This window comes from Pectinophora gossypiella, chromosome 9 (assembly GCF_024362695.1).
Source record: "Pectinophora gossypiella chromosome 9, ilPecGoss1.1, whole genome shotgun sequence".
NCBI classification, from domain to species: domain Eukaryota; kingdom Metazoa; phylum Arthropoda; class Insecta; order Lepidoptera; family Gelechiidae; genus Pectinophora; species Pectinophora gossypiella.
In genome coordinates this window covers 8,615,215-8,641,666 of record NC_065412.1, presented here as the reverse complement: position 1 = coordinate 8,641,666, position 26,452 = coordinate 8,615,215, and the positions used below count along the sequence as shown (strand labels likewise).

At 36.5% G+C, this 26,452-nt stretch overlaps 1 protein-coding gene across 1 annotated transcript; it reads left to right on the top strand.

Annotated features, from left to right (window-relative positions):
* The first annotated feature begins 5,357 nt into the window (after window positions 1-5,357).
* Window positions 5,358-11,929, top strand: LOC126369573 (muscarinic acetylcholine receptor gar-2). Its single transcript, XM_050014054.1, has 4 exons — window positions 5,358-5,437; window positions 6,616-6,763; window positions 8,811-8,994; window positions 9,843-11,929. The coding sequence occupies exons 1-4, from the start codon at window positions 5,358-5,360 to the stop codon at window positions 11,927-11,929; spliced, it is 2,499 nt and encodes an 832-aa protein (XP_049870011.1).
* Window positions 11,930-26,452: the final 14,523 nt, after the last annotated feature.

Sequence of the window (26,452 nt, the reverse complement as noted above, 5' to 3'; positions counted from 1 at the left end):
CCATAACTATTTGTATTTTATCAAAGGTTTTTGTTCGTATGTAAAGACTAATATACATAAATAAATATAAAGCGTAGTAGGTAAATAAAACAAGACGATAATGTAGAACATTAGTGAGTAAATAAACAGGTGACTGTTCTTTTCACTAGTTATCTCAGCTGAACAGCGACGCTTAAAATAAATGACAAAAACGCTTAGGAAAACGTGCTGTGGACAAATTTTCACGGCTGTGTCAACGAATATAGGCAACCTCATTTCACGTCGTCATATACCAATATATCTTATAGAGTATCATCATATCGTGAAATGGTTAGGAAACTCACACGCTCAAAAATATGTGTTTTCGGAGGTATGTGATCTAACCTGTAAATGGTTTTCCCCTTGGGTTTGAACTTGGTAGTTAAATAATTTCAAATCTTCTCGTTAGGTAAGCGGACCCCGTGAAAACGGATAACGCTAGGTTTATGATGATCTTTTTAAACCCCTGACAATTTGATCCCTGGTTTGGTAAGGAAAGGGCATTTCATGTAGAAGTTTGTATGTAGAAATTACAGCCTAAGTAGGTACCTAACTAGTAATAACCGAGGCCAGCGGGTAACAGAATCGGTGAAGCGATGGAATCATGATGCATATTGGAATAACATAACATAACACAACATAAACAGCCTATATACGTCCCACTGCTGGGCACAGGCCTCCCCTCAATCAACCGGAGGGGGTATGGAGCATACTCCACCACGCTGCTCCAATGCGGGTTGGTGGAGGTGTTTTTACGGCTAATAGCCGGGACCAACGGCTTAACGTGCCCTCCGAAGCATGGAATCAACTTACTTTTTCAGACAATCAGGTGATTCAAGCCTGAAAAGTCCTTACCAAACAAAGGACAGTCTCACAAAGTGATTTCGACAATGTCCCCATCGGGAATCGAACCCGGACCTCCAGATCGTGAGCCTAACTCTCTAACCACTAGACCACGGAGGCTGTTATATTGGAATAATCCATCTAAAAAAAAATGCATGTATAATTTTATACATCAATAACGCATGTAAAATTTCAAATAGCAATAAGTATGCAGATTTTTAATGTCAACTCCTTCAATATGGCGTTTTTAGACCCCCAGAAAATAAGATAGTTCCATCGTATCGTTGATTTTGTTACCTGTTGGTCCCCCTTAGTACTATTTAAATAGGTACTTTAGGTTTTAATTTCAACCTACAAGCTCTACGCGAACGAAGTCTCGAACAACAGCCAGTAATATTAATTATTGCTCAAAAGTGCATTGCTACAACCATATAACCTCGCCTACTCGTAAAGTAAAATTATTAACGCATTCAAGTGTTAACATTGTAAGCTAACACAATATAAGTATATTGTGTTAGTGGTTGACTTCATTAGTTTGCTAATGCATGTAACAGCTAGGCTAATGTAATTACTTTAATACAGTAACGACCTCTGTGGTCCAGTGATTGAGCGTTGGGCTCACGATCCGAAAGTCCCGGGTTCGAATTCCGGTGGGGACATACCATAAAAAATACTTTCTCATCCCTAGTTTCGTTAGGACATTACAGGTTGACTACCTAATTATCCGAAAGTAAGATGATCCGTGCTTCGGAGGGCACGATAAGCCGTTGGTCCCGATTACTAGTTACTGATGTAAGTAAGTAGTAGTTACATGAGCCATGTCAGGTGGCTTTGGCGGCTCAATAACTTTGACACCATTGTTGATGAGGTTGGTAATGCACCTCACAACCCACACGATAGGAAAGTATTATTATAAAAAAATATTATGTACAGTAGTACTATATAGTAGTATATTTTATTATCTTCCATGTTTAAATCACTACAATACATGATCAACAGCGCAACCATGGTGTTCTCAACAAATAATTCATCATATCCCTAGCATTATCCCGTTTTTTCACAGGGTCCGCTTACCTAACCTGAAGATATGATAGGTCCGATTTTTTACAAAAGCGACTGCCTGTCTGACCTTCAATCCGCGAAGTGAAAACCAGCCCAATACCGGTTAGGTCACATACCTCCCAAAATGCATTTCCCGGGAATGTGGGTTTCCTTACGATGTTTTCCTTCACCGCTGAGTACGTGATAGACATTTATGATCCAAATATGAATTCGAAAATAAATTCGACAATCATTGGTTTAGGCCTGTGCTGGATTCGAACCTGCGTCTTCAAAGTGAGAAGCAAGCGTTCTACCAACTGGGCTACCACTCTCAAAAAATAGTTATACGTAGGTATTGAAAACGAAGCCTCACGATGCTTTGTGGGCCTGTTGCGTTACGATGACGTCTGAGCGGTGACATACCTTCGTTCTGCATAATAATTCACAACGGCATGCCACATTATGCGTTGCGATGTCGCAGAAATTGCGCGGTACTTAATACAGTCTAAGTACAGTCCCTTAGACTTTTATTACAACTTAAAATAGTTGCTATAGTACGTGGAAATGCAGCGAGTGTCATTAAACTCGCAAGGTCTCCATTGGGACCTTTGCGCCTGGAACAACTCGGGGGGGATTGTTTAACGATTAGACCCTTAAGGTCTTGAATTGTTAATTATATTAATATTATTTTGTTTATAAATATTGTAATAAGCTTAATAAATGACAAGAAAAAAATTATTAGTTATAACTTAAAATATAGGAAAAAGAAAACCATTCTGCCAATTTAGTATTAAGTACCGTACAAAAATACCTCAGCGCTTCATTGGACCTCATTTGGACCAAAATAAGTGAAAAATAAAAACTCGTCATTACACAAATAAAAAAGTGGTTTTCCTTTACTAAAATCTTTTGAATGTACATGGAGAGGCCTATAACATAAGCTCACGAATGTCCCAATTGGGGTAGTCAGTGGTACAATCATCGCAATATGAACTATGTACCCACACCTGACCGAGCTTTCATTTGTTTATTATACTTTAAATATGTTTAAAGCGAACAATTTTGAAAGAAGTACTTTTTTCCTACGCTGTTACATAAAACGTACCATTGTTATTTTTTAAACAGCCAAATTGACCCTGTGGGAAAAATAGCTGCCAGCTCTCGTACCCCTTCGGACATTTCTCGATGAAATCTTTGACGAAAAGACTTTAATTAACGCTATTTAATACAAAAAGATATTTTATTTTAAAGTAAATATATGTTTGTCAACAGAACACACACTTGAGGCGCCGCATGGCTGGTCGCGAGGCCCCGCCCGCCTGTATTCGGCGGCGCCCCTCCCACCACCACATCTGATAACACCAACTCTGTAACAGGTAATCACTTGTACTCAATGCAATGATAATGATTGTAATTACATCGTGGAAGCGATGTAGAGACCACCTGGGGGGTTAAAAGGCCACATTGAAGAAATTCATCTGAAAAAGCAATTTGACAATTGCGCATACAAAAGTAGGTAAGTGCGTAATGCGAACGAATGTCAAATAGCAATATTGCTTCTTCAGATGAATTGCTTCAATGTTACATTTTTATCTCCCCGTTTGGTTGCTTTTGAGACTGAATGGACGTAGAGAGCTTAGGCACAGAATAAAAAATTATCCGTGTAAAACGATAAATCTCCTCCCCGCATTAAATCGTATCAGACGCCAACCTTACCTCTCGGACTTACTTTGGTCTTAAATGACCGTAAGCAGGCCTGGAGTAAGTAGGAGAGAGCGCGAATTTTGTCCCGCTCACACGGTAACAATGCGATTATTTTTTATATGAAGTGCACGGGGTCTAGCTCGTGACAGGGAAGACTAAAAGCTCATTGGAATGTCTTTGCCCAGAAGCGTGGCAATAAAGGCTAAGGAAAAACAAAGTAGCAACACAAATAATGAAAGAAGGCATAGTAAACGGTGCCGTAACGGTATTTTTTCCTGACAGCTAATTTCTGACTGGAATAAAAGGAGGTATTTACATATGAGTGACACGATAAATATATATATAATATAATCCAGTCAGTATGTTAGGAGTATTTGTCTAAGCAACTTCACGCGCCCTGTAACAATGCTTAAGATTGAGTGGCTCTTTGTAATACTTATTTTACGTTGTGTTTATTTATTTATTCTCAAACAGCAATTCCCTAATATTAAAAAATATAAGTACAAAATTTTAAAATGTTCCAGTTTTCATAATTCGTTTACTTCGAGACGTTTCACATGCTACACGTCAACTAATTTAAAAAAAAAACACTTAATTGAATCCTGAGGTAATAAATAACATTGTCTTTCGGTATTATAGAAAATAAAATGAAAATTCGTTTCGTACGGCGATGTAAATCAGTGCGTTTGAACAACGAAAATGATTTACGTGCACGAACAAATAAGGGTGAAAATATGCGGCCAATAGCGCCTGAGTGGATTGGCGAAAAATAATATAAATTAAGTACCTAACTTGATAAACATAGGTTATTTTTTAAATCGTGCGTGTTTTTTTTGGCTTGACTTGTTGTAGGTTAAACCCACGCTAGAGCTCTTGTATTATGCTAATTTCCTAATTATAAAAATATCAAAGATTATCCAATCCAATCTTTAAGTATTTCTAAATTAGTTTCCTCTCCCCTCGCCTCCACCCCCGAATTTCATTTCCGTCTATAATTCAACATTTCTGTCATCCAGCCACACTTTCGGTCAAGCCGCGATTAAGCGATATTTATCTCCATCTCGCTTCCAGCCTGCAGTGTGCTAGACCATTATTTACATTGTCCTCGTAGTAACTTTTGAAATATTTGTTCAATTTAAGTACATAAACAAATAAAAGACAACCTATAAGCTATATTACGGTCAAATTCAATCAAAATCTGTTCAGTATTATTTGCGTGAAAGTGCAATAAACACACATTCCACCACACAAACTTTCGCGATTTGAATTCCAAAATAATACGTTTACAAACGTATTTAGGGATGTATCAGAAAACTGATGTACTTAACTACGCGATAGCCACTTGTCAGCGACAATGACAATTATTATTGGAATATCGAATTACGGAGAATCAAATATAATGCCTTAAGAACACCCTTTCCTTTCGTAGCGTACTAACCTTAGGTACTAGCCGATCCAAGATCCTTGGAGCGTCGTTTAAACATTACATAACACTTCAGTAGCGTTAGGTTTTACGAAAATATGAAAATCAACGTTGACATTTGGAATTTGCTACAATAACTCCAGCTGGAGGTATTCACCTGGAATTTGTATTTGTGGAGTTTGTTGGTGTGTGTGTAAAAGCGTGAATATAAACTCGAACTTTAACACATTCTCACAAGGTATCATTTTGTTGCAGAACCGTTAGAAGCCTTCAAGAGATCTGTATGATATCGTGGCAACATTGACAATAATATCGCCTTGGCATCACCATGAACTCTACGGAGACTAGTCTCGACGTCAACCGTTCTACACCCATTTATACTATCGGCACTACTTTCATAACACAATGGTAAGGAGGTCTTTGAATTATTGATTAATTTGTAGCTAAATGGAATGAAAACAAATATACACAGTTCATTATTTTCGTGGAAGGGAATGGATATGTAAGGGTCTATTAATTGATTCACCAACTTAATATGGACGCTCAAATACCTAAGTATATCTCTCGCATCCTGTTACATTTTAATTGAATACAATTTAACTTTTAGGTCCATTTCATATTTTACGGGTTATCGCCATGTTTATAGACTTTGATCGTCTTATAGAGAAATAATATCATATTACGTATACGTGAATTGTCCTACATTGCAAAATATAGTTACGAGTATGTTATAACAAAGTAAGTGAGCATGAGTCACTTATTGGGTATCCCAAGGTTATCAGTTGATATGGCTTCAATTCTTCTTCTACCTATGAGTTGTTGGTTGAAAGGTGACTGGTGCCTGGTCTCAGGGATATTGAACTGTTAATGGCACCCGATTTGGTTCTTTCAACGACTACGTATTTATCCGAATAAATAATAGCCAGGAGCCTTGGCTGATGCTCAAAAACATCGTACATTGTATAATTATCTGGAGATTCAGTCTGCAAGGTACCATACAAGGACCAGTCTCTCAATGTGATTTTGATATGACCCTGCGCTCTGAATTGATAGCTTTGGCACGGTTTCCACTTGAATCATATCGAGAGCGACCAATAGTCACAATCGCCATTAACGGTCTCCGTGGTCCAGTGGTTGAGCGTCGGGCTCGCGATCCGGAGGTAACGGGTTCGAATCCCGGCGGGGATATATCACAAAAAAGTTTGGTTAGGACATTACAGGCCGATCACCTGATTCTCCAAAAAGTAAGATGATCTGTGCTTCGGAAGGCACGTTAAGCCGTTGGTCCTGGTTACTACTTTCTGATGTAAGTAAGTAGTGGTCACATGAGCCATGTCAGGGGCCTTTGGCGGCTCAATAATAACCCTGACATCAGGGTAGATGAGGTTGCTAATTCATATCACAACCCACATGATAGAAGAAGAGTAGCCATATGACGTTTATCCACGTAAATAGCATTTGCTGCGTCTATTGGTGAGAGCCTTTGACTGAACCCGCGGCGCCGGCGCTGGATTTGAACATCTTGAGCTGAACGCTCCAAAAGGATAAAAGCTTCAAAACAATACAACATCGTATTTTGCCCACAGGAAAATGCACAAGTTGAAGCAGCGTACTTGCAACTCAAACTATCAGGAATGTATGAGCGACTACTTGGTCACAAATGGCACCAACTATACTGACGTATACTACTTCAATAGCTCTTTGGACAACGTTATCTCTACTAATGGTGGTTTGGTGAGTATTACGATGTGCTTGTACGTATCATTAAAAGATGCCCTTAACTTAAACCTAATATCTAAAAATCAACATAGAAGTAGCTAAAAAGGCCACATCGAAGCAATTCATGTAAAACGCAATATTGCAATTTGACATTTACGCATATAAAATAAGTGCGCAATACAAACAAAACAATATTGCTTTTTAAATGATTTACTTAAATGCTGCACCGACAAGAGCATGACTCTTAAATTGACGATGATGATGTGGCCTTTTTAACCCCCCAGCTCTACAACATGTTGTGACATCTCTCAATAAGGTAATATATCACAACACTGATTTTCAACTGAGCCTAATAACACATCTTTTTTATTCAAATAAAAATATGAATATGTTGCTGCTCTTGAACAAAGAATAACATTAGGTACATGTATTTTATGTTCCTATGAACATATTGACTTTAAATTAACTGAAGAATTTAGAACCATTATTTTTCTAGTATTCTTTTGGAAATTTTGAGATTGGCTCAAAGAATGTGGCAGCAATTCGTTATTATTTTTCATTGTGTTCTACACAGACAATATCATAAAGTAAAGGAAAATCGATGAAATCAATTCATTCTCTCAATTCTAGATCGCCCGTTATGACAGCACATAATGACGTGACTGCAGTAAAGTATGTGATTATTACGTCAAAATCGTCAAAACTATCTCACTGTAGAATATAATAATTTATGCTTATTAATAATGCTCTGCTTTGTCTGTAAATAATAGAAATATCAAAATAAATAATAGAAATAACGTCAATTATCAGCTTTTTCGTAAAAAGTGAATAACTAGAAATCATTTTATCTATAGCTAACAAATAAACAGGTTTGATTGTTGTCAGAATGTTTATCTTCAACGAAAATCGATAAACCAGGTAGATAATACCAAAAAAGAAGTAAAAATATTAGAAATAGTAGGTAACAAGTCTTTGCAAAAGACACTATGAGTACGATTGGGGACGGGACCGATGAAAATCAAGACGTGTAGGTAATAAATAAAAGAAACTCTATTACTTATTTCCAAAAGGCACAGGCGACTCCTGGTTATAAAATAAGTACGAACAAAACAATATCTAAGCAACCCATAATTTAAAAAGCACCATAAATTATTGATGTCGTGTAGCCTTGTTGTCCCAGTAATTTTCTTTTCCGAGGAAGTCCTCTATAATAAATAGAGCTATTGAACGTCATTATAAAAAGTGCACTCAAGTGATTCCAAAGCGAACTTTTCCGCATTCCATTTTTCGAAACATCATTTTATTATTATAAATGTCCACTGAATATAATAATATATATAAACTAAGCTAGTACTGGGGTCGCACGCTATACCGGGCTTTCTGTTAGACCAACGTGATAGGTGGTAAACCCTATCGCCGAATATTACATAATTATTTTGTTTAACTTTTTTGTCCAACTTTTAACGATCATACATTACAGAACCACCAAAGTGCTCTTTATTATTTATTTTTTTATAAAGTTTAAAAGTGGTTCCAAGGGACCCAACATTCAAAACAAGAACACTTGAATTCACGCCGTGTTCAGAACCGCTATAATTTTACCTAAGCAGTTTTATTTTATCTGTTTTTATCTTTCCTCTAGAGATATTATAGTACAATTTAAAAATTAGAATGATGGAGATATCGAATAAGTAATGCATTCCAAAGAAGGACATGAAATCTTGAAAATAGTACAACATGGAATCATCTTATCTTTCGGACAATAAGGTACAGCAAAATGGCCTGCAATGTCATAACTAAATAATAGAATAAGGAATAATACTACTGCAATTCTCCTCTCCCCACCAGCGGCTGAGCTACGTTTACCTCACCCCCTCTTCTTTAGTCTTCAATCGTATGGCGTCAGATGTCACACACACAGATGCACGTGTATGATAACGTCATTATGTAGTGTCTGTGCTAAACGAGGTATTTTGTATGAAATGTTCGTGGTGTGACTTAACTCAGAACTGTTTCTTATCCAACTATAAACTTTGTTTACAATAATTGAATTTTGTCATAGACGCCGGTACTGCCTCCGTTCCCGCTGTGGTTGGCAGCCATCTTCGCCACTTGCCTGGTGCTGGTGATCTTGCTAACAGTCAGTGGTAATGTTCTGGTGCTCTTGGCCTTCCTTGTCGACCGGACCATCCGACAACCCAGCAACTACTTCATTGCTTCCCTAGCTGCCACCGACCTCCTTATTGGTAAGTATTCTACTAAATTGGTCTCCTTATTATTGGTACTTAGCCTCTTCTGCTTTAATTTATATTGTTTAACAGGCTTGGGTATAATTTAACCTGGTCTAAAATATAAGGTGGCTAAAAATTTAGTATAAGTACCTATGCTATATTATTCGCATGTGATCATTAAATTTATCCGTATGTACGCTTTTCTACTAGAAGATGTCATTTAATTATAAGTATCAGAAGTAGCAGAGATCCTTGTAGACATAAAGTAGTAAAATAAATATGAAAACAGTGGTTAATTCATTCGACTTCACATGGAAGAAATTATTGAAGTATCTTGAAGGTTGTTTTACCTGTGGTTTCACAGGGTTAACACTCTGATTCGAATTTAATGTACTATGAATACACTTCAAACAATTTTAAATACCCTTTGAACGTCGGGTCAGAGCACCCTATTGAATAAGTAAATTAATGTTCCAATATACTTACTCGTAATATTTTACACACATAACGATGAATACAAATACCAGTTCATTCGCTAAAAACTTATGTTTTACGACGGAAAATTTAATAAAGATTAGAACTTAATTAAATAAATGTTTTCAGAAATAAAAATAATAGATTATAATGGAGAGGAACACATATTGTGCCGACCCCACCTAGTGGAATAAGGGCAGAAGGATGATGACGTTTTCAGAAATAAATGTAGTTCCAATTATGAATCCTTTGTAAATGCACTACAATCGATTTCGAATTTAAATTGGCGTAATCAGTTACCGGAAAGAGCTTTTTGATGGAATGCTCAGAATTTCCATTCAAGCTCAGAAACGGAAGTATTATTTGATTCGCAATTCCTTTGTCCACAGGTACATTATCGCTTCCATTCTACACCGACTACGTCTTAAAAGGATATTGGCACCTGGGACCCTTATTATGCGACCTTTGGCTCTCCGTTGACTACACTGTGTGTCTTGTATCCCAGTACACAGTTCTTCTAATAACAGTCGATAGATTTTGCAGTGTGAAAATAGCAGCACGATATCGAGCATGGCGCACAAAGAATAGAGTCATTTGGATGGTAACAGTAACATGGATCATACCAGCCTTATTATTTTTCACCACTATTTTTGGGTGGGAACATTTTGTAGGTTACCGAGACCTACAAAATGGTGAATGTGCTGTACAATTCCTTAAAGATCCTATTTTCAATACAGCTTTGATTATTGGATATTACTGGACGACTCTTTGCGTGTTAATTATACTTTATGCGGGAATTTTCAAGACTGCTTATGACATGCAAAAGAAGAGTGAAGCTAAGCAAAGAAAAATGCAGTCAATGGTTGCCCTTAGTGCTGGTGTAATGAGCGGTATGGCTGGTCGTGCCGCCGGCGTTTCAGGTTTATCGAAAGCTACAATTTCTAGTGAGGACCAAATGAAAGTTGCAGATGCAATACGAAAAGATTCCACTTCAAAAGGATCCTTAGCTGCTCCACTATTAACTTTAGGTGGTTCTACTGATTCTAACTCCAGCCAAAAATCCTCAGCTCATAAGAGCAGTGCGACTGCTACAGGAACATCAACGACAGCCGAATCCGATGGAGATAAGAAAGAGGATCAGGTAGAAGCAGAAAGGTCAAGCAGTCCAGCATTTGATTCTGATGATGAAAGCACAACGCAAACTAATGTTAAAAAGCGACCTTCGGTCGCAAATTTAGTAATGCAAACTGGTGCTCTACAATTACTGAATAACATGCGAATGAACGGTGGAATGCTTATAAAGGCCGATATGAAACAACCCCCAGTAGTTAAACACGAAATTGACAAGGCAAAGTCTTCGCTTTCACAAATATCTGAAAAAAGTTTATTGGACACAGACAACCCCGATACGTCTCAGAGTATAGGACAAAAACCAGCACCCGCTGTGCCTCTTTCTTCCACAAATGTTACTTCTCCAACGTCGTCTGGCATTGCGACACCGTCCGAGGTCTCAACAACCATTGCTCAAAGGATTATACCTCCACCGTCGGATTTTAGGTGCAGTCCTACTGTATCTGAGAGCCCACCTTCACAGTCAGAATCTTCACGTGCTAGAACTGTAAGGGTAATCAAAAGTGATGGAACTTCATACGATATATTAGTGGGCATGGATGGAGCGGATCTAAGATTTATGGATGAAAGTTCTATCGTTGTTCCTACTCCCACAAATGAGAGCCCTCCATCATCAGTTACGTTTCCGACAGCGACTGAACCCTCATCTCCCCCAGCACAAAACACGGGAAATGTAACAAACACTTCGTTATTACAGGCTGCTTTAATTCGAGCGACAGCGGAAGCTCAAGTTACTCAGCCCAAAAGTAATGTTACACCTCCAGCGCCGGTAAAAGTGAATACAGAAGTTAGTTTAACGACTGGGGAACGGCCAAAACCTGTGATTACACTTGTATCGTCGGCTTCCAATAACAATGAGCAACAATCGTCTAAACCGAGTGACACGAAAGCTTCTCCGTCGAAGTTGAATCCCGCAATAAGTCCAGCGGTAGAAAATAGCGAGATTTCAAGCGCCATCGGAAGTGGGTCAGGCCGCGGCGGCTCCAAGCGAGAGTTTGTTAAAAACATAGGAAAAAAATTAAAAGTTAAGCGTTCAAAACGAGAAGGCTTATTCGCAGGCATTGGACGGCAAAAATCGAAATCAGAAAACCGAGCTCGAAAAGCATTTAGAACCATATCGTTTATATTAGGAGCATTCGTTGTTTGTTGGACGCCTTATCATATTTTAGCATTAGTAGAAGGATTTTGTACCAATCCACCGTGTATTAACCAACATTTATACATGTTCTCTTATTTTTTATGTTACGCAAACAGCCCGATCAATCCTTTTTGCTATGCATTGGCAAATCAACAATTCAAAAAGACTTTCACGCGCCTTCTGAGGGGAGATTTTCATATTACCTAGTCCATGTATGTCGGTTATAAAACCGCGTAATTCTTTGGATATTCGAGGCTTTACCATTCAAAATATTACGCACATAAGCATTATGATTGATCTCTTTAAATGATAGATTTAAAGTGTAAGACAATACAGTAATTGTAATTCAATGACTAATAAAATATGCTTTAGTATTCAGTAATGCTTTTGGTGTATAGAAATGGTGAAAAGATTGAATGGTATGTGTTTAGAAAATGGTAAAGCTGATTATACCTATAGTGGTCTTTTTTGTAAATAATATTATAAGTCAGTACGATGTATATTTTTAAATTATTTCATCTCTAAAGTTCAGAACTGACAATAAAATCTTAGATTGTGTAAATAAATATTGGGTATAGTAAATTAAAAAGTCTCTTTATATTTCTTAAGGGTAAGGTAAGGTATTTTAATGGTATGTGTCAAGTTTCGTAAAAATCAGTTTAGATGATATCAAAGATATCAGTAACCAGCTTTCATCATCCATCATCAGCCCATTAACGTCCCCACTGCTGGGGCACGGGCCTTCCCTATGGATGGATAGGGAGATCGGGCCTTAAACCACCACGCGGGCCCAGTGCGGATTGGTGGTTATTAACGACTGCTAATGCAGCCGGGACCAACGGCTTAACGTGCCTTCCGAAGCACGGGGGAGCTCGAGATGAACTTTTTTTTTGTGGTCACCCATCCTATGACCGGCCTTTGCGAAAGTTGCTTAACTTCAACAATCGCAGACCGAGCGCGTTTACCGCTGCGCCACCGAGCTCCTCCCAGTAACCAGCTTTATGTGATTATAATTATATTAGAATAGAAAAACGTTGTATCATGTTCGTAATAGTAAGCTATAGTTATTATATTGTATTGCGACAAAGAGCAAATGAAACAAATTAAAAATCCCTTTGAAGTACATTATGGTACAATGCTCACCGAAGGAGGAAATTGCTTTATGCTACACCTTCTTACAAGGAAAATAGCATTTTTGTACACCTAATCATTTTCATGTTAAAAATTCATAAATTTTTAAAATTCTTGTTCTTTTTTCAAAACGTACAGCTAAAGTACGCCTCCGCTACCATTGGTAACATTTTGCTTACATGAATATATAAACTTTCCTTATTCAAATTCCAATTCAAAAAAAATTTTTTTTCAGTAGGTAGCATAGATACACTTTGAATCGTCATTTTATTACATAACGAACGTCTCGTCCACCTAAAACTAAGTACGTCTACTTTTCACAACCTGTATACTCGTAGGCAGAGAAAAGAAGCTGCAAGAAAAACATCGGCACAGGGCCCGTTTTTTTTAAAAAAGGTCATAAAATATTATTAAACAATTTCGTAATTTGGGTACTTACTACTACTTACTACCTCGTTGATGATTACCAAGTGGCCGATTGACCATTTTCTTCCCTTGTTGAACAATATAATTAATTTAACGTGCTTCAAAGACTCCAATTTATTTGTTTTAGGGACCTTTTACAAACATCTTCAAAATATAATTAGATGGACTACTGAAGATCAAGCAAGTTAATTATTAAGAAGTAATCACCTACCAGATCGTATATTACTACGTAGTATATTTTGTTTCACTTTCTATAGTTGTAAGTACCTCGTTGTCGCAGTACGAAAAACTGTTGTTACGCTTAAAAGCTTTCAGCATTGAGCCCAGCTAAAGTTTTTCAGCGTTGGAAAATAGTCAATTAGTCGTATATTTAGTCTAGGACGTTTGCGGGCCTAATCCGTTCGTAAAAATAACGCAGACAATTAGATACTTGTTTTTCTATTTTACGTCGATTATCTGGCGTAAAATTGGTATTTATAGGACATCAATAAAATTAATTTTGATGTGCAAGTGTTTCGATTTCCTATTGTACTAATTCTTATTGTATTTTCTTGTTCGCTTACCGCAAGGCCTGGATTTTTCGTTTTGTTTTAAGGTCATATGTCACTAGGACTAACTGCAGTTGACTCCAAGTCACCATGATACCAGGTCAGGCAGTGTTGATACAACTACATACATTTTCTTATTGGCTTCACCGCCCTGGCTTCCTGGTGATATAGGTCCCTTATCATGGAATAGAAAAAAGAGGTTGGAAGTGAGAGCAAAACGCGTGTCATACAAGTATGAGCAAATAGTTTCATACTTCAACATTGCGGACGAATGGAGATTCGTCCGCAAACTTTACGATACACGGAGCTCCGCGATAGTATATTAAGCAAGAATGCAAATATCGACTATGATGCAAGGAGATCGTTCCTTATCAGAGGAAAGCTAAAAACCTTAGTATTATCGGCTATTTATCAAAAAATAATACTTTTGTATGCAGTATCTTACGACAGTAATGATACAATTGCAGCCTATCAATAAAATATACATTGTCGATAAAGTAGCTACGTAATTTGAGAAGAAGACGAACTATCGTAATTATCTGTTCCCAGGAGTAGTAGTAAAAGAGAGCGGGTTGATCCGTCGACAGCGATTCTCATACAAAATGCGCGTTAGGGCCTTTTCATCCCCTTTCTTCTATTCCGTGGCCCACGCTTTATTATTCTGTACAGACATAATGTTGTCATTCTTGTAAACAAGTTTGCAGTAAGTTAAAAAATGCCTCATTTAGATAATTTACAACGAGAAAAAGTAAGAAGAAATTTCCACACGATAAGAAATTGAAACACATCATTACTAGTTACTGTAGACATCAATGTAAGTGTAATAGTATAATGCTCTATCAGTATTAAAAGACATTTTATTAATTAAATAAGTAAAGACAGCAAATATGAAAGACAAAAGTGAAATACAGTAGTTAGTACTATGTAATATGGATGCAGATAATTCAAATATTTGTAAAAAAAAAGTAGCGTGAAAATATTTTATTTGTGAAGATTTATTATTACCTACCCTTGATAGGCAAAGTGTTTATAACTGTTATCCCAGCAAGGTACACATAATATTTCATCCTGGCATGAATGCTAAAATAAAGAACTTATTAAAATTCAACGCGGATTTTTTTTGTATGTTGGTACTGCGGTTTAGACCCATACTTGAAAGCTGATTAATCCACCGCGAAACATAAAAACATCTGCATCTTTTTCGTACACATAATCAACACATGTATTTTCACAAAAGCGTTTGTATTTCTTGTTTTCTGTATGGAGAGAGCAATAGGGTAGTTACCAAATAGTCAAATCAGTTAATTTTTAATAAACAAAAAAGCAACGTCACTTTGTAGACAACGTGATATAATGTCGCACTTATTATTACATTTTTCTTTATTAAATTTCATAAATAAGTTAAATAGAAAACGTTTTCTGTGACCTTTAGATCTGTCTTTATTTAGCAATCACAATGTCATAATTTGTCTTTGACCTAGCACACAAATTTTAGGCATCAAAGGTAATAAAATCCATTCAAATTGAATTCATGTTGTGATGAAATAATAATTAATATTTGTAAGAAACTAGTTAAATAATTACAGTCATGCCAAGTGTACACTGTAATATGAAGAAGCCATTTTAGAAATAGTTATGAACTTTGTTGGGTATAGCGTGGAAAACTTTGTATGCAAAATAAAACGTTTTATCTGACAGTACTAGAATGACAATAGGTATATCAGGGGTGTTAAAAAAGCCACATCGAAGCAATTCATCTAAAAAAGCAATATTGCTATTTGACATTTGTGTGCTTTGCGCACTTACTTTTGTATGCGCAAATGTCAAATTGCAATATTGCCTTTTTAGATGAATTGCTTCGATGTGGCCTTTTTAACACCCCTGTATTCAGTTACTTATACAAACGACATATTTAAATTGTACAAGTAACCACTACATATTTTTTCATGAATGTCTACATATCTAGACGTAGCCGTATCTACATTGAATTATGATGTTTAAAATACTGACTAAGAAACAATTATAATACCTACTTCTTGTGTAACTTTTCCATAATTTGTACCTGATTATGTTTCATTTATATTACCGTAGTAAGTATTTGTTAGATATAAAATAAATAGTATTTTAAGCTTTACGTTAAAATAACTTCCTTGTTCTTTTATATGAAATGCTAAAATTTTTATAGCACACCTCTTTAATCTCATATTTTTATGTTTAAAAGTTATAGCATTTCAGAAAATTTTGAACTTGCCTATGTAACTGTTTATTGTATACGTTGAATGTTGAAGGACAGTGTGAATCAATAAAATTAGAAATTTTACAATTTCTTTTAATTAAAACTCTACGTAAAACTCTATGTAAAAAGTAGCTTGGAAAATGCTACACTCTAAAATTTGTGATGTGATGTTAAACAAAACTAAGAAACATATCGATTGCTTTAGCGTAATTATTTGGTTTTAATTGTGTTATTGATGGGGCGGAAAGGTTCTGGAATGGCGACCACGTGTCGGACGACGCTCAGTGGGTAGGCCCGCTACAAGGTGGACCGACGATCTGGTGAAGGTCGCGGGAAGCCGCCGGATGCGGGCAGCGGAGGACCGATCGTCGTGGAGATCCGTGGGAGAGGCCTATGCCCAGCAGTGGGCGTCGTATGGCTGATGATGATGATGTGTTATTGATAGATGGCCAGAGGTATCAGCATCACTGCTTACCTAATCTGTCAAGTCCAGTTTTTACAGAAGCGACCTTCAAACCTGCAAGGGGAAATCAGCCCAATACAGGTTGAATTGGACAAACGAGGAAATTTTCGTTATAGGTAATTTTAACTAAGGCATTCTTACTATACTTATGCCATATCAAATTTCACCGTGGTGTGTTTGTTTACAATGTTTACTTACAGAGATTCGTGCCAAGTAAACAAAATAGGTATATAATTATCTGGATATAATTAAAAGAAAATCAGAAGCAATCTGAAAACAATGGAAAAGCTAGCAAATAGCTATAATTTATCAGACACGCGCTAGTGTCGTGACGAGAACGATTAAGTTGAAGGATAGTTACAGCTAAAAGTAATGAAGGTTCGATGCCTTGCTGGGTTGTTTCGTGTAACTTACCTAGGTCTTTACAAAGCCTGTGCAAAAAATAAAAACTTATTTATTTAAAAATAAACGCTTAGTGAGTGTATGATCTCTATGGTACTGGACTTTGGCGGGAACGGGAACGGGACGGTTGCTTACTTCATTGAATAATCTAAATAATTAATACGAAGTAGTGTTTTGTGATTAATGATCGCATTAAGTTAGTCGAAAAACATTCGCGATACTGGTATTGTATCGTAATATATTTTCGTTTCGTGCCAACAAGCAGCTTTATAACTCAAAAGTTTATGCGGACTTTTGAGTTCATTCGTTTGGGTTTCGGAGTAGAAGTCTGTTCCAAGAGTGGGGGCTTAGGTTTCATCATTCATCGTAATCACCTTTCATCATTTCATTAATCATAATCAAGAAAAAAAACATTAGACATGGCTGTATGGGCACAGTTCCCTTTGCCTTACCTTTGGAGAAAAAAAACAAAACAAATCTCTATGGTACTACGCATACTTACACACTATTTATAGATTATATATGTCCCAATCCTGGACACGGGTCTCCCCTCAAACAACCGGAGGGGGTATGGAAGAAACACCTTGGTGGAAGTCTTTTTATGGCTAATACCTGAGGCCAACGGCTTAACGTGCCCTCCGAAGACGGAATCATCATTTTCGAACGATCAGGTGATTCGAGTAGGACATTCTCACATAATGATTTCTTCAATGACCCCATCGGAAAACGAATGCAGAAAAAAAATCGGAAAAAGAATGGACCTCCAGGCAGATCGTGAGGCCAACACACTAACCACCAGACCACGGAGGTTATTATTTTATACTTACTTACCTAATATATTCGCATAATTCCAGCTTAAACTTTGTATAATATTGTGAGCACGTTTCCGCGCTTTTATACAAATATTATAAATTAAACTCGTTGGTGTACGAGACAGTACAATACATACACACGATCAACCACTTAAGAGATTTTTTTTCTTTTTAGGATTAAGGAAAACGCTCTATCATGCAGCTTTACTGCGAAGTGGTTAACAGTTGCGTATTATCGCCTACGCCCAAAAAGATTGATATAAAGCCACTCAACAATTGAAAAAGCCTAATATTTTATGAAAACACAAAAAAAAATACATTCATGCTGGAGTGGGAGCAAATAATAAACAGAGCACGTTCATCAACTTATCTTCCCGGGAAAATTTGTACGATGGACAGTCGTTATGGGCTGATCCCTTGTCACCATAAGGTTCATCATAACCATATTAGAAAGTTGTCTTGGTTTGCTTGTGGCTCTACTGATTCCTATAGGAATTACGGGCGTGAGTTAATGTATCACTTTTAAACAATGTACCTATTAGTTTTGTACTTGTGACAAACCGTGGTAGCCCAGTTGGTAGAACGCTTGCCTCTCACTTTGAGGTCGCAGATTTGAATCCAGCACAGTCCTAAATGACAATGACTGTAAATTTGTTTTCAAATTCATGTTTGAATCACAAATGATTATCACGTGCTGTGTCAGTGAAGGAAAACATCGTGAGGGAACCCACATTCCCGAGAAATGCTTTTTCGGAGGTATGTGACCTAATCTGTATTGGGCTGGTTTTCCCTTCGCGGGTTTGAAGGTCAGATAGGCAGCCGCTTCTGTATAAAACCGGACCTGTCAAATCTTAAGGTTAGGTTAGGTTAAGTAAGCGGTCCCTGTGAAAACGGAATAAATAAATTTGTGCGCAAGCAAGTTTCAAGCGTGATACAGAACCTAATTTCACCAACTAGTTCCAAATTGGATCTAACGGTTCAAACTTTCCAGTGGAATACTATCCGTCAAGCTCGTGTCAACAACTAGCAGTATTATTTTCAATGTAGATGATGTAGATTAAGTTCTGATGGTGAACACTGGCAGCATTGTGAACGAAGCGACAAAGCCCGTCCCGGCGTGTCCGACTGTCAACAAACACAAAGCCTGTAGGGCCTATTGTAACCAGACCCGTTTAATTTGTATTAACGATACACGGTCCCTCAGTCCCTCCCATGTCGTGCTTCAAGATTTTTACCGTAGTATGTATGTTACAGTGTCAGAAGCATGCATGTTGGGTTGTTTCCTAGGTCAAAGACAAATTATGCAATTCTGATTACTAAATAAAGACAGATCTACAGGTGACAAAAAAGTTACAGTGTCAGAAGCATGCATGTTGGGTTGTTTCCTAGGTCAAACACAAATTATGCAATTATGAATACTAAATAAAGACAGATCTAAAGGTAACAAAAAATTTACAGTGTCAGAAGCATGCATGTTGGGTTGTTTCCTAGGTCAAAGACAAATTATGCAGTTCTGATTACTAAATAAAGACAGATCTAAAGGTAACAAAAAATTTACAGTCTCAGAAGTATGCATGTTGGGTTGTTTCCTAGGTCAAAGATAAATTATGCAGTTCTGATTACTAAATAAAGACAGATCTAAAGGTAACAAAAAATTTACAGTGTCAGAAGTATGCATGTTGGGTTGTTTCCTAGGTCAAAGACAAATTATGCAGTTCTGATTACTAAATAAAGACAGATCTAAAGGTAACAACAAATTTACAGTCTCAGAAGTATGCATGTTGGGTTGTTTCCTAGGTCAAAGACAAATTATGCAGTTCTGATTACTAAATAAAGACAGATCTAAAGGTAACAAAAAATTTACAGTCTCAGAAGTATGCATGTTGGGTTGTTTCCTAGGTCAAAGACAAATTATGCAGTTCTGATTACTAAATAAAGACAGATCTAAAGGTGACAAAAAATTTACAGTGTCAGAAGCATGCATGTTGGGTTGTTTCCTAGGTCAAACACAAATTATGCAATTCTGATTACTAACTAAAGGCAAATCTAAAGTTGTCAAAAACGTTTTCTTGTTAACTTATTTATGAATTTTAATAAAGAAAAATGTAATAATAAGTGTAACATTCACAGGTTGCTTTTTCATACAAATACGAATAAGACTTTTAGTAAAAAGTAACTGATTTGACTAGTTAGAAACTACCCTATTATACCACGTGGTTAAAAAAAGTAGTATTTTTTGGTACATACTTAGTTTTAGCCAAGCATTGGTGCCAAGCCGCCTTCACTTGAGGAATTGGTTTTGTGGGGTTTTTATTGTACTAATATTTTCTGTATTTCTTATGAAAAATAAATATTTTTACAATTACAATTACTTACAATAAGTGCAAGAAAGAGATAGAGCTAATTTATTCTTGTCAAATTATCTTGTTGTCAAGTTAATCAAGCTACTTTCATTGAATGGAGTCTAATAAACAACTAACATAACGAACCTAATACCACCACGCACGATTCATTTAAAATACTTCTTTATAAAACTCTGTGTTCAGAATGCCATTATGTTCATGTTCAAACGCTGACACACGAGATTTAGACCGGAACACTTCACGGAAGGAGACGGGCGATGACGACGCCCTTACAGGTATCATACCTACTTATATATACACATATCTACATCTTACGGTCTAGATAAGCCTCAAGTTTGTTACCTCGTCACTTATAGGTACTCAGAATATTGAGCCAAGCAGTAGTCGTACTTTCACGCCAGGTTTTCGACAGATATATCCAGATTTCTGTAAGCAGAGCGCATATAAAGGAAAAGTGTTAAAGTTCAGGAATATTGCGATAATGTCGTTTATCACTTAGATCTGCTCGAGAATAGGAATTTACATGTGTTAAGGCTAACGGCGACAAGGTTTTTATTTTACCATCAGAAAGTCGAATCAAAACGGCGAGTGTTTTGTTTGTGATATGTTTGCTTTTAGGGATATTTTTATTATGTTCACAACTCATCTTGGAGAGAATTCATTTAGGTATACTTTTTCGATATGATGAGCAACTGAACACATTTTTTATTCCCAGTTCAGCAGATAAGTTATAGATAAGTAGGTACTAACATCGTTCAAATGAAATCCAATATACTTTGTTACACACAAACAAATGATACAAACATTTATAAAACATTTATCAACAGTACAAATGCGGTCTTATTTTTCTGATCTCTCTCTAATTTGTTGACATTGCTCACTTACTTTTATATGCGCAAGTTTAAAATTGCAATATTTTTCTTTTCGTGCTTGAATGTGACTTTTTGACCCCTAGGACTTACTATGTGATTTATCAGAGTCAGAAAATCTTTTTTGCAGAATACAAACATAGAGCCAACGACTTAACGTGCCTTCCGAGTACGGAAACGTCTTATTTTTTCGGATAATCATGTAATTCAAGTTTGTAATGTAATAGTTTATTTCCACACACAACAATTTACATATTAATCACAATTATATTGACAGTTTATATAATTTTGATGGTGATTATTTAAAAGCAGAAGGTAACCCTGTCGCAAACTAAGGAACCTACATCTCGAGAGACATAAGTAATGTCTCTACCAAACAAAGGTCAGCCTCACAAAGTGAATCGAACCAGGATCGCCAAGTTCATGAGCTTAAAGCTCTAACCACTAGACCACGGAGACCTATAGTTCAGTGCAACAGTAGCAGTACTTCAGCGTTTATCCCCGTGGCCTATACAGTGACGTATGTCAATTTCAAACAGAAGGCGCATTGACGTGCGCTCGTCAACGAACCCTAGTCTACGCAAAAGTGCTGAGCTGACTACGATTGCCGAACTATCGATTGTTGACCTTGAAAATCGTCAATACTTCTATACTATCGTTAAACAGCAGTTCTATTACTTCTGACTATTGCAAGGATTTCCGATAGTATTGCTGTGTCTTAATCGCTGTCAACCAACCTCTCTCCCCCCTCCGGTTGATTGAGGGGAGGCCTGTGCCCAGCAGTGGGACATATATAGGCAGTTTATAATCGCTCTATTGCTGTGTAACGATAGTATTGACCTAAATAAGCTATCGATTGTTGACCTTGAAAATGTTCAATACTCTATACTATCGTTACACAGCAATACTATTGCAAGCAAATACTATTACTTCTGACTATTGCAAAGACTATCAATAGTATTGCTGTGTATTAATCGATAGTACCGATAATATATTGTTTATATATAGTCCTCCTGCGCTGCTCGATCGTCGTGGAGATCCTTGGGGGAGGCCTATAGCAGTGGGCGTCGTACGGCTGATGATGATGATATAGTCCTCCTTATCCTGTCTGATAACGGCGACCTTAGTTATTTCTGTTATGTGCTCTTATATGGCTGGCGAAACCGAACTTTGCTTTAAACACACAATGTGTCCGTCATTCTTATACGTGTAGATGCAAGAGGGCTTGGGTGGAGTCTTCCGTATATGACGCTTCAGATCCAGAGCTACAAGACGAGCTTTGATTGCAGTTTAAGGATAGTATCGATAGCCTATCGATACTATTGTTTTTTTTTAAACTGTCGATTGGGTGTCGATAGTGGCCTATTGGTAGGCAATACTACTGACGCTTGTCAATGCCGACTAGTGCCTAAAAAACAAACTCTATTTTAACTCTGGCGTAATATTTGAAAACAATCCTGTTTGAATTCACATGTATGATAATATGGAGTACTCACTGTTGTTATTTGTGTTCATAACCCTCATAGCGTACAATACATCATCACGAGCTTCAGGATAATTACTATAGATCGCCCTCTCAGAATTCTCTTCAGCTCGCTTAAGCTCAGATTACGTTTGTAACAATAATGTTTAAATATATATAAAAATATAATTTATTACAATACGTGTTTCGAAATAATCGAATAGCCAACATATTAATGCAAGTTATTTTATTTATTTTAGTAATTGCATACATTATACAATATTTATAGCAGGTGACATTCTGATATCAGGGCTGTGGACAAAATGAATCTATTTTCAATGAAAAAGAAGTGAGAAATTCGCTAATGTTGTTATGCGCAACATAATTGAGTCGCCTGTTTCATATGTGTAAATAAAACACAATAAGGAAAGTGTTCAAAGCCGTAGACGAAGTGACAACTCATTTCCTGATGTCTCTGAACAATGAACTATTCTTGCTAATAATAGAAACAAATTATAAACGACCCCCTCTAGCCGTGTCCCCCTGCTATGGGGCTGCCCTTATAGACTGGAGGGTCTGGAAGGGTAATGTAGCTTACATTACCAAACTTCTCCACTGCGGATTTATAAATAGAATTACAGGTTTACAACCCTAAGTATAAAGACACCTATTAGTCTTTGTCGCGTTAAAGTATTTTCGTATAATATTAGTGTTTTTTATACCAGGAGTAATTATGGAACTTAAGCTGGCGAAAATTGAATGTATATATTATACACCTCTGCAAACTTACTCTTTTTTACTAAATATATATTTTCTTTAATGCTAGCACAACATCAAATATATGATAATTTTCATCATCTCTTTAGCGTTATCCCGTTCACACAGAATCCGTTTACCTAACCTGAAGATTTGACAGGATTTGACCTTAGAACCCGCAAAAGGAATACCAGCAATATAAAATTATGATAATGACGTCAAATTCAGAAGTATAAATAAAATGGTCTCAAATGCATTGCCTTTCTCATGCCGTTCATCTCTAGAATGAAAGCCGGTACTCGTATCTACCCACCTACTTGCACATAGGTTATGAATATGTGGATAAACCCGCTAGTGCGACATTTAAATAGGCAACTCATTTCCTCGCTGATGCGTCCGAACATCGATTATGCTAACAACGCTGTTAAATTGCAAATATCCAGTGAAAAAGCCAATTTATTACTTTATAACTCCGCTTATTATGAACTTTTTGATACGAAGTTACCTTTTTTATCTGCACGCTTCGAAGGGAATATGTTTTTCAAGTTGGCTGTAATGCCTTATGGAAATCTGGGAGATGGTAGTATTAAAAACTTTTTGAAAGAACTAAGTCAATTACCTATAGAGAGGACTTTAATCATCAAAGTTTCAGAGAAATTTTGATATATACCTTTGTAATTAGAACTTTGGGATGGTGTGGTCGCTCATTGACGTCACAACCCACATGATAGTAGAAGAAAAGGAAGATTAGACCTTTCACAAAATTATTATTTTATTAAGACCGAAAAGGTAAACTTGTATAAAAATGAGCCGTAGTAGGGATTTTTAATTCCAATAGTAATAATTGTTGTATATATTTATAAATCTTTTATAATATAACATAAGTAGAGAGCCATACAGTAGTTTGGAAACGATTACACCAACTAAAGCGAAAGCAACCCATCTCGCAGTCAATCAGTAAAGGAGATGATCGTATAGTAATATTTGTTTCGAACTTCGGCTACTATCGGCTTTGGCAAACACAATATTATATTGCATAACATAACATAGCATAACACTAGTATCCCCGAAGGGGTAGGCAGATATTTATAGTATATACACCCACTCTTCGAACACCACCGCAGATGATCGGGCAGTCAGTGCGTTGCATTTAGGATACTTTTATTATTATTATTTTTTTATGATTTTGGTTTGTTATTCTTTTTGCTTTGGATTTTTTTTCTGTGTATTGAATTCCGTGTGGTTTCTGTCCTGTGTTGAATGTAATGTACCTGTCTGTCTGTATCTGAGGTGTCCGGAAGTAATGTTTCTTTCTTTCTTTCATTTTCTTTCTTTCTTCGCCCGCTATGTTTAAGTTTCAAGTAATATGACGCGAAATCACTCCTGGTAAAAGTTTGTACTTTAACATAAAAATATATTTCAATATTTAAGCACGTGGTTCTTACGAACCTATTAATATTGTATAAATGGATTCGAAACTATGATGGCAGCATAAAAAGTACGGAGCTGACAAAGCTAAAATTATTTAACCTTTTAAAGAACAAAACTAAACTCTTTTAATAAACAGCAACAACTGCGCTCTGCGGTTTTATTTTCGCAAAAAGACTCCTAACTACGCGGAAAAAATAATTTATCGTTCTCAATGGTGAAAACAAAAGACGCAATAGTTACATAACAATGCTTACCGAGCTCCGAAAGCAATAATTTAAATCCACAACTTGGCTTCAAAATGAACGCGGACTTATCTGAAATATTAAACATGGCAACTGTTTTTTTCTGCAGTAACAAAACAACTTAAGTAAGTTTTAAAGTTGGAAAGTCAGACTTCAAGTTGGTCTAATTGAAACAGCGATATATTTTTTTTTATATATTTTATAACAGACTTTTAATTATTATTTTTGATATAGTTATAAAACGCATAAGATCGTATTTATTATCCTGTATATGAAGTTTTCTGATTTATATTTGTTACTATTAATTTCTGGGAACTTATAGCTAGTGTAAGTCTCATGAAAAATTACCCAAAGAGGCCCAAATTATATTTTTCGGGAAACAAATTCGCGGGAAGAGAGTCGCAAATCTTACCCGTTCGTATTAGGAAGGAGGAAGCAAAACGGTATGGTACGGAAATGCTGGTTTTTATTAACAAAGTTTATTTGTGACATAGACAGTCATGTGCCGTTCCCGAGCATGTTCCCGCTTTGGGAACGTTTCCGGCAGTAAAAACGCGCAAAACTTATATAAAAAGAGCCTTATTACCTAACCTTTAGGCAGATAAGACCCGAGTCCAAGAAAGAGCAATTTGAAAAAGAATTGCAGCCAATGTCCTACCTAACTATGTTAATTACTACCTAACTTTGTTGATATAAACCAGTATTTCCGTACCATACCGTTTCGCTTCCTCCTTCCTAATACGAACGGGCGAGAATTGCGTTTCTCTTCCCGCGAATCTGTTTCCCGAAAAATATAATTTGGGCCTCTTCAGGGCAAGTATGACTAAGTAGGTCTAGGTAAGCATGTTTCATACTCGACCTCCTGGTCACTCACCATTCGTCGATTAAAAATCGAATTATGAGGCACTTTTATTACTAATATACTTATTAGTTATAAAAGGGATGGAATTGATTCGCCTATTCCGCTTAAAATAGAGATGACAATTACTTGAGAGAGCAAAATCACCGACATTTCACTACAAAGTGAATATAACAGACAAGATAAGTTTCGTGTAAATTCATTATTACTACGAATTGTTTACTTAGTAAACATTAAAGCGTATTATCGCTTATGAATCAATTATTATGATGGAATGGTGGATATAATTATGTTTGACTATACATGATTGATATGTTGTTAATAACATAATCGCTTTATGGCACAGACCTCATTTCATTAACCTGATAAGTATGGAGTGTTTCTCATAAAGATCTTGTTTGTGGGGACAAACATGTTGAATAGTAAATCCAAACATACGGCAATTTGTTTTTATATGAATAAATCGCACAGCCAGATAAATGGGTTTATAAAATAATCGAATTGAATTATCAAACTATAGATTCAAGTTGAATATTTTACAATGAATACATGTTGAGAGCGCTCATAGCTCCACAGTTCATTCAAGTAGTGTTTTTTTTAGTAAAAAAAATAGTTTTTGTACCCATTTTGTATAGTCAGTTACTAGGTTTCATTCATTCAGGTTGCAAGGCTGCCCTCAGCGGACTAGACCCGCCTTTGTTCGCGAGCGTCATTCATCGCGGTCATTAGT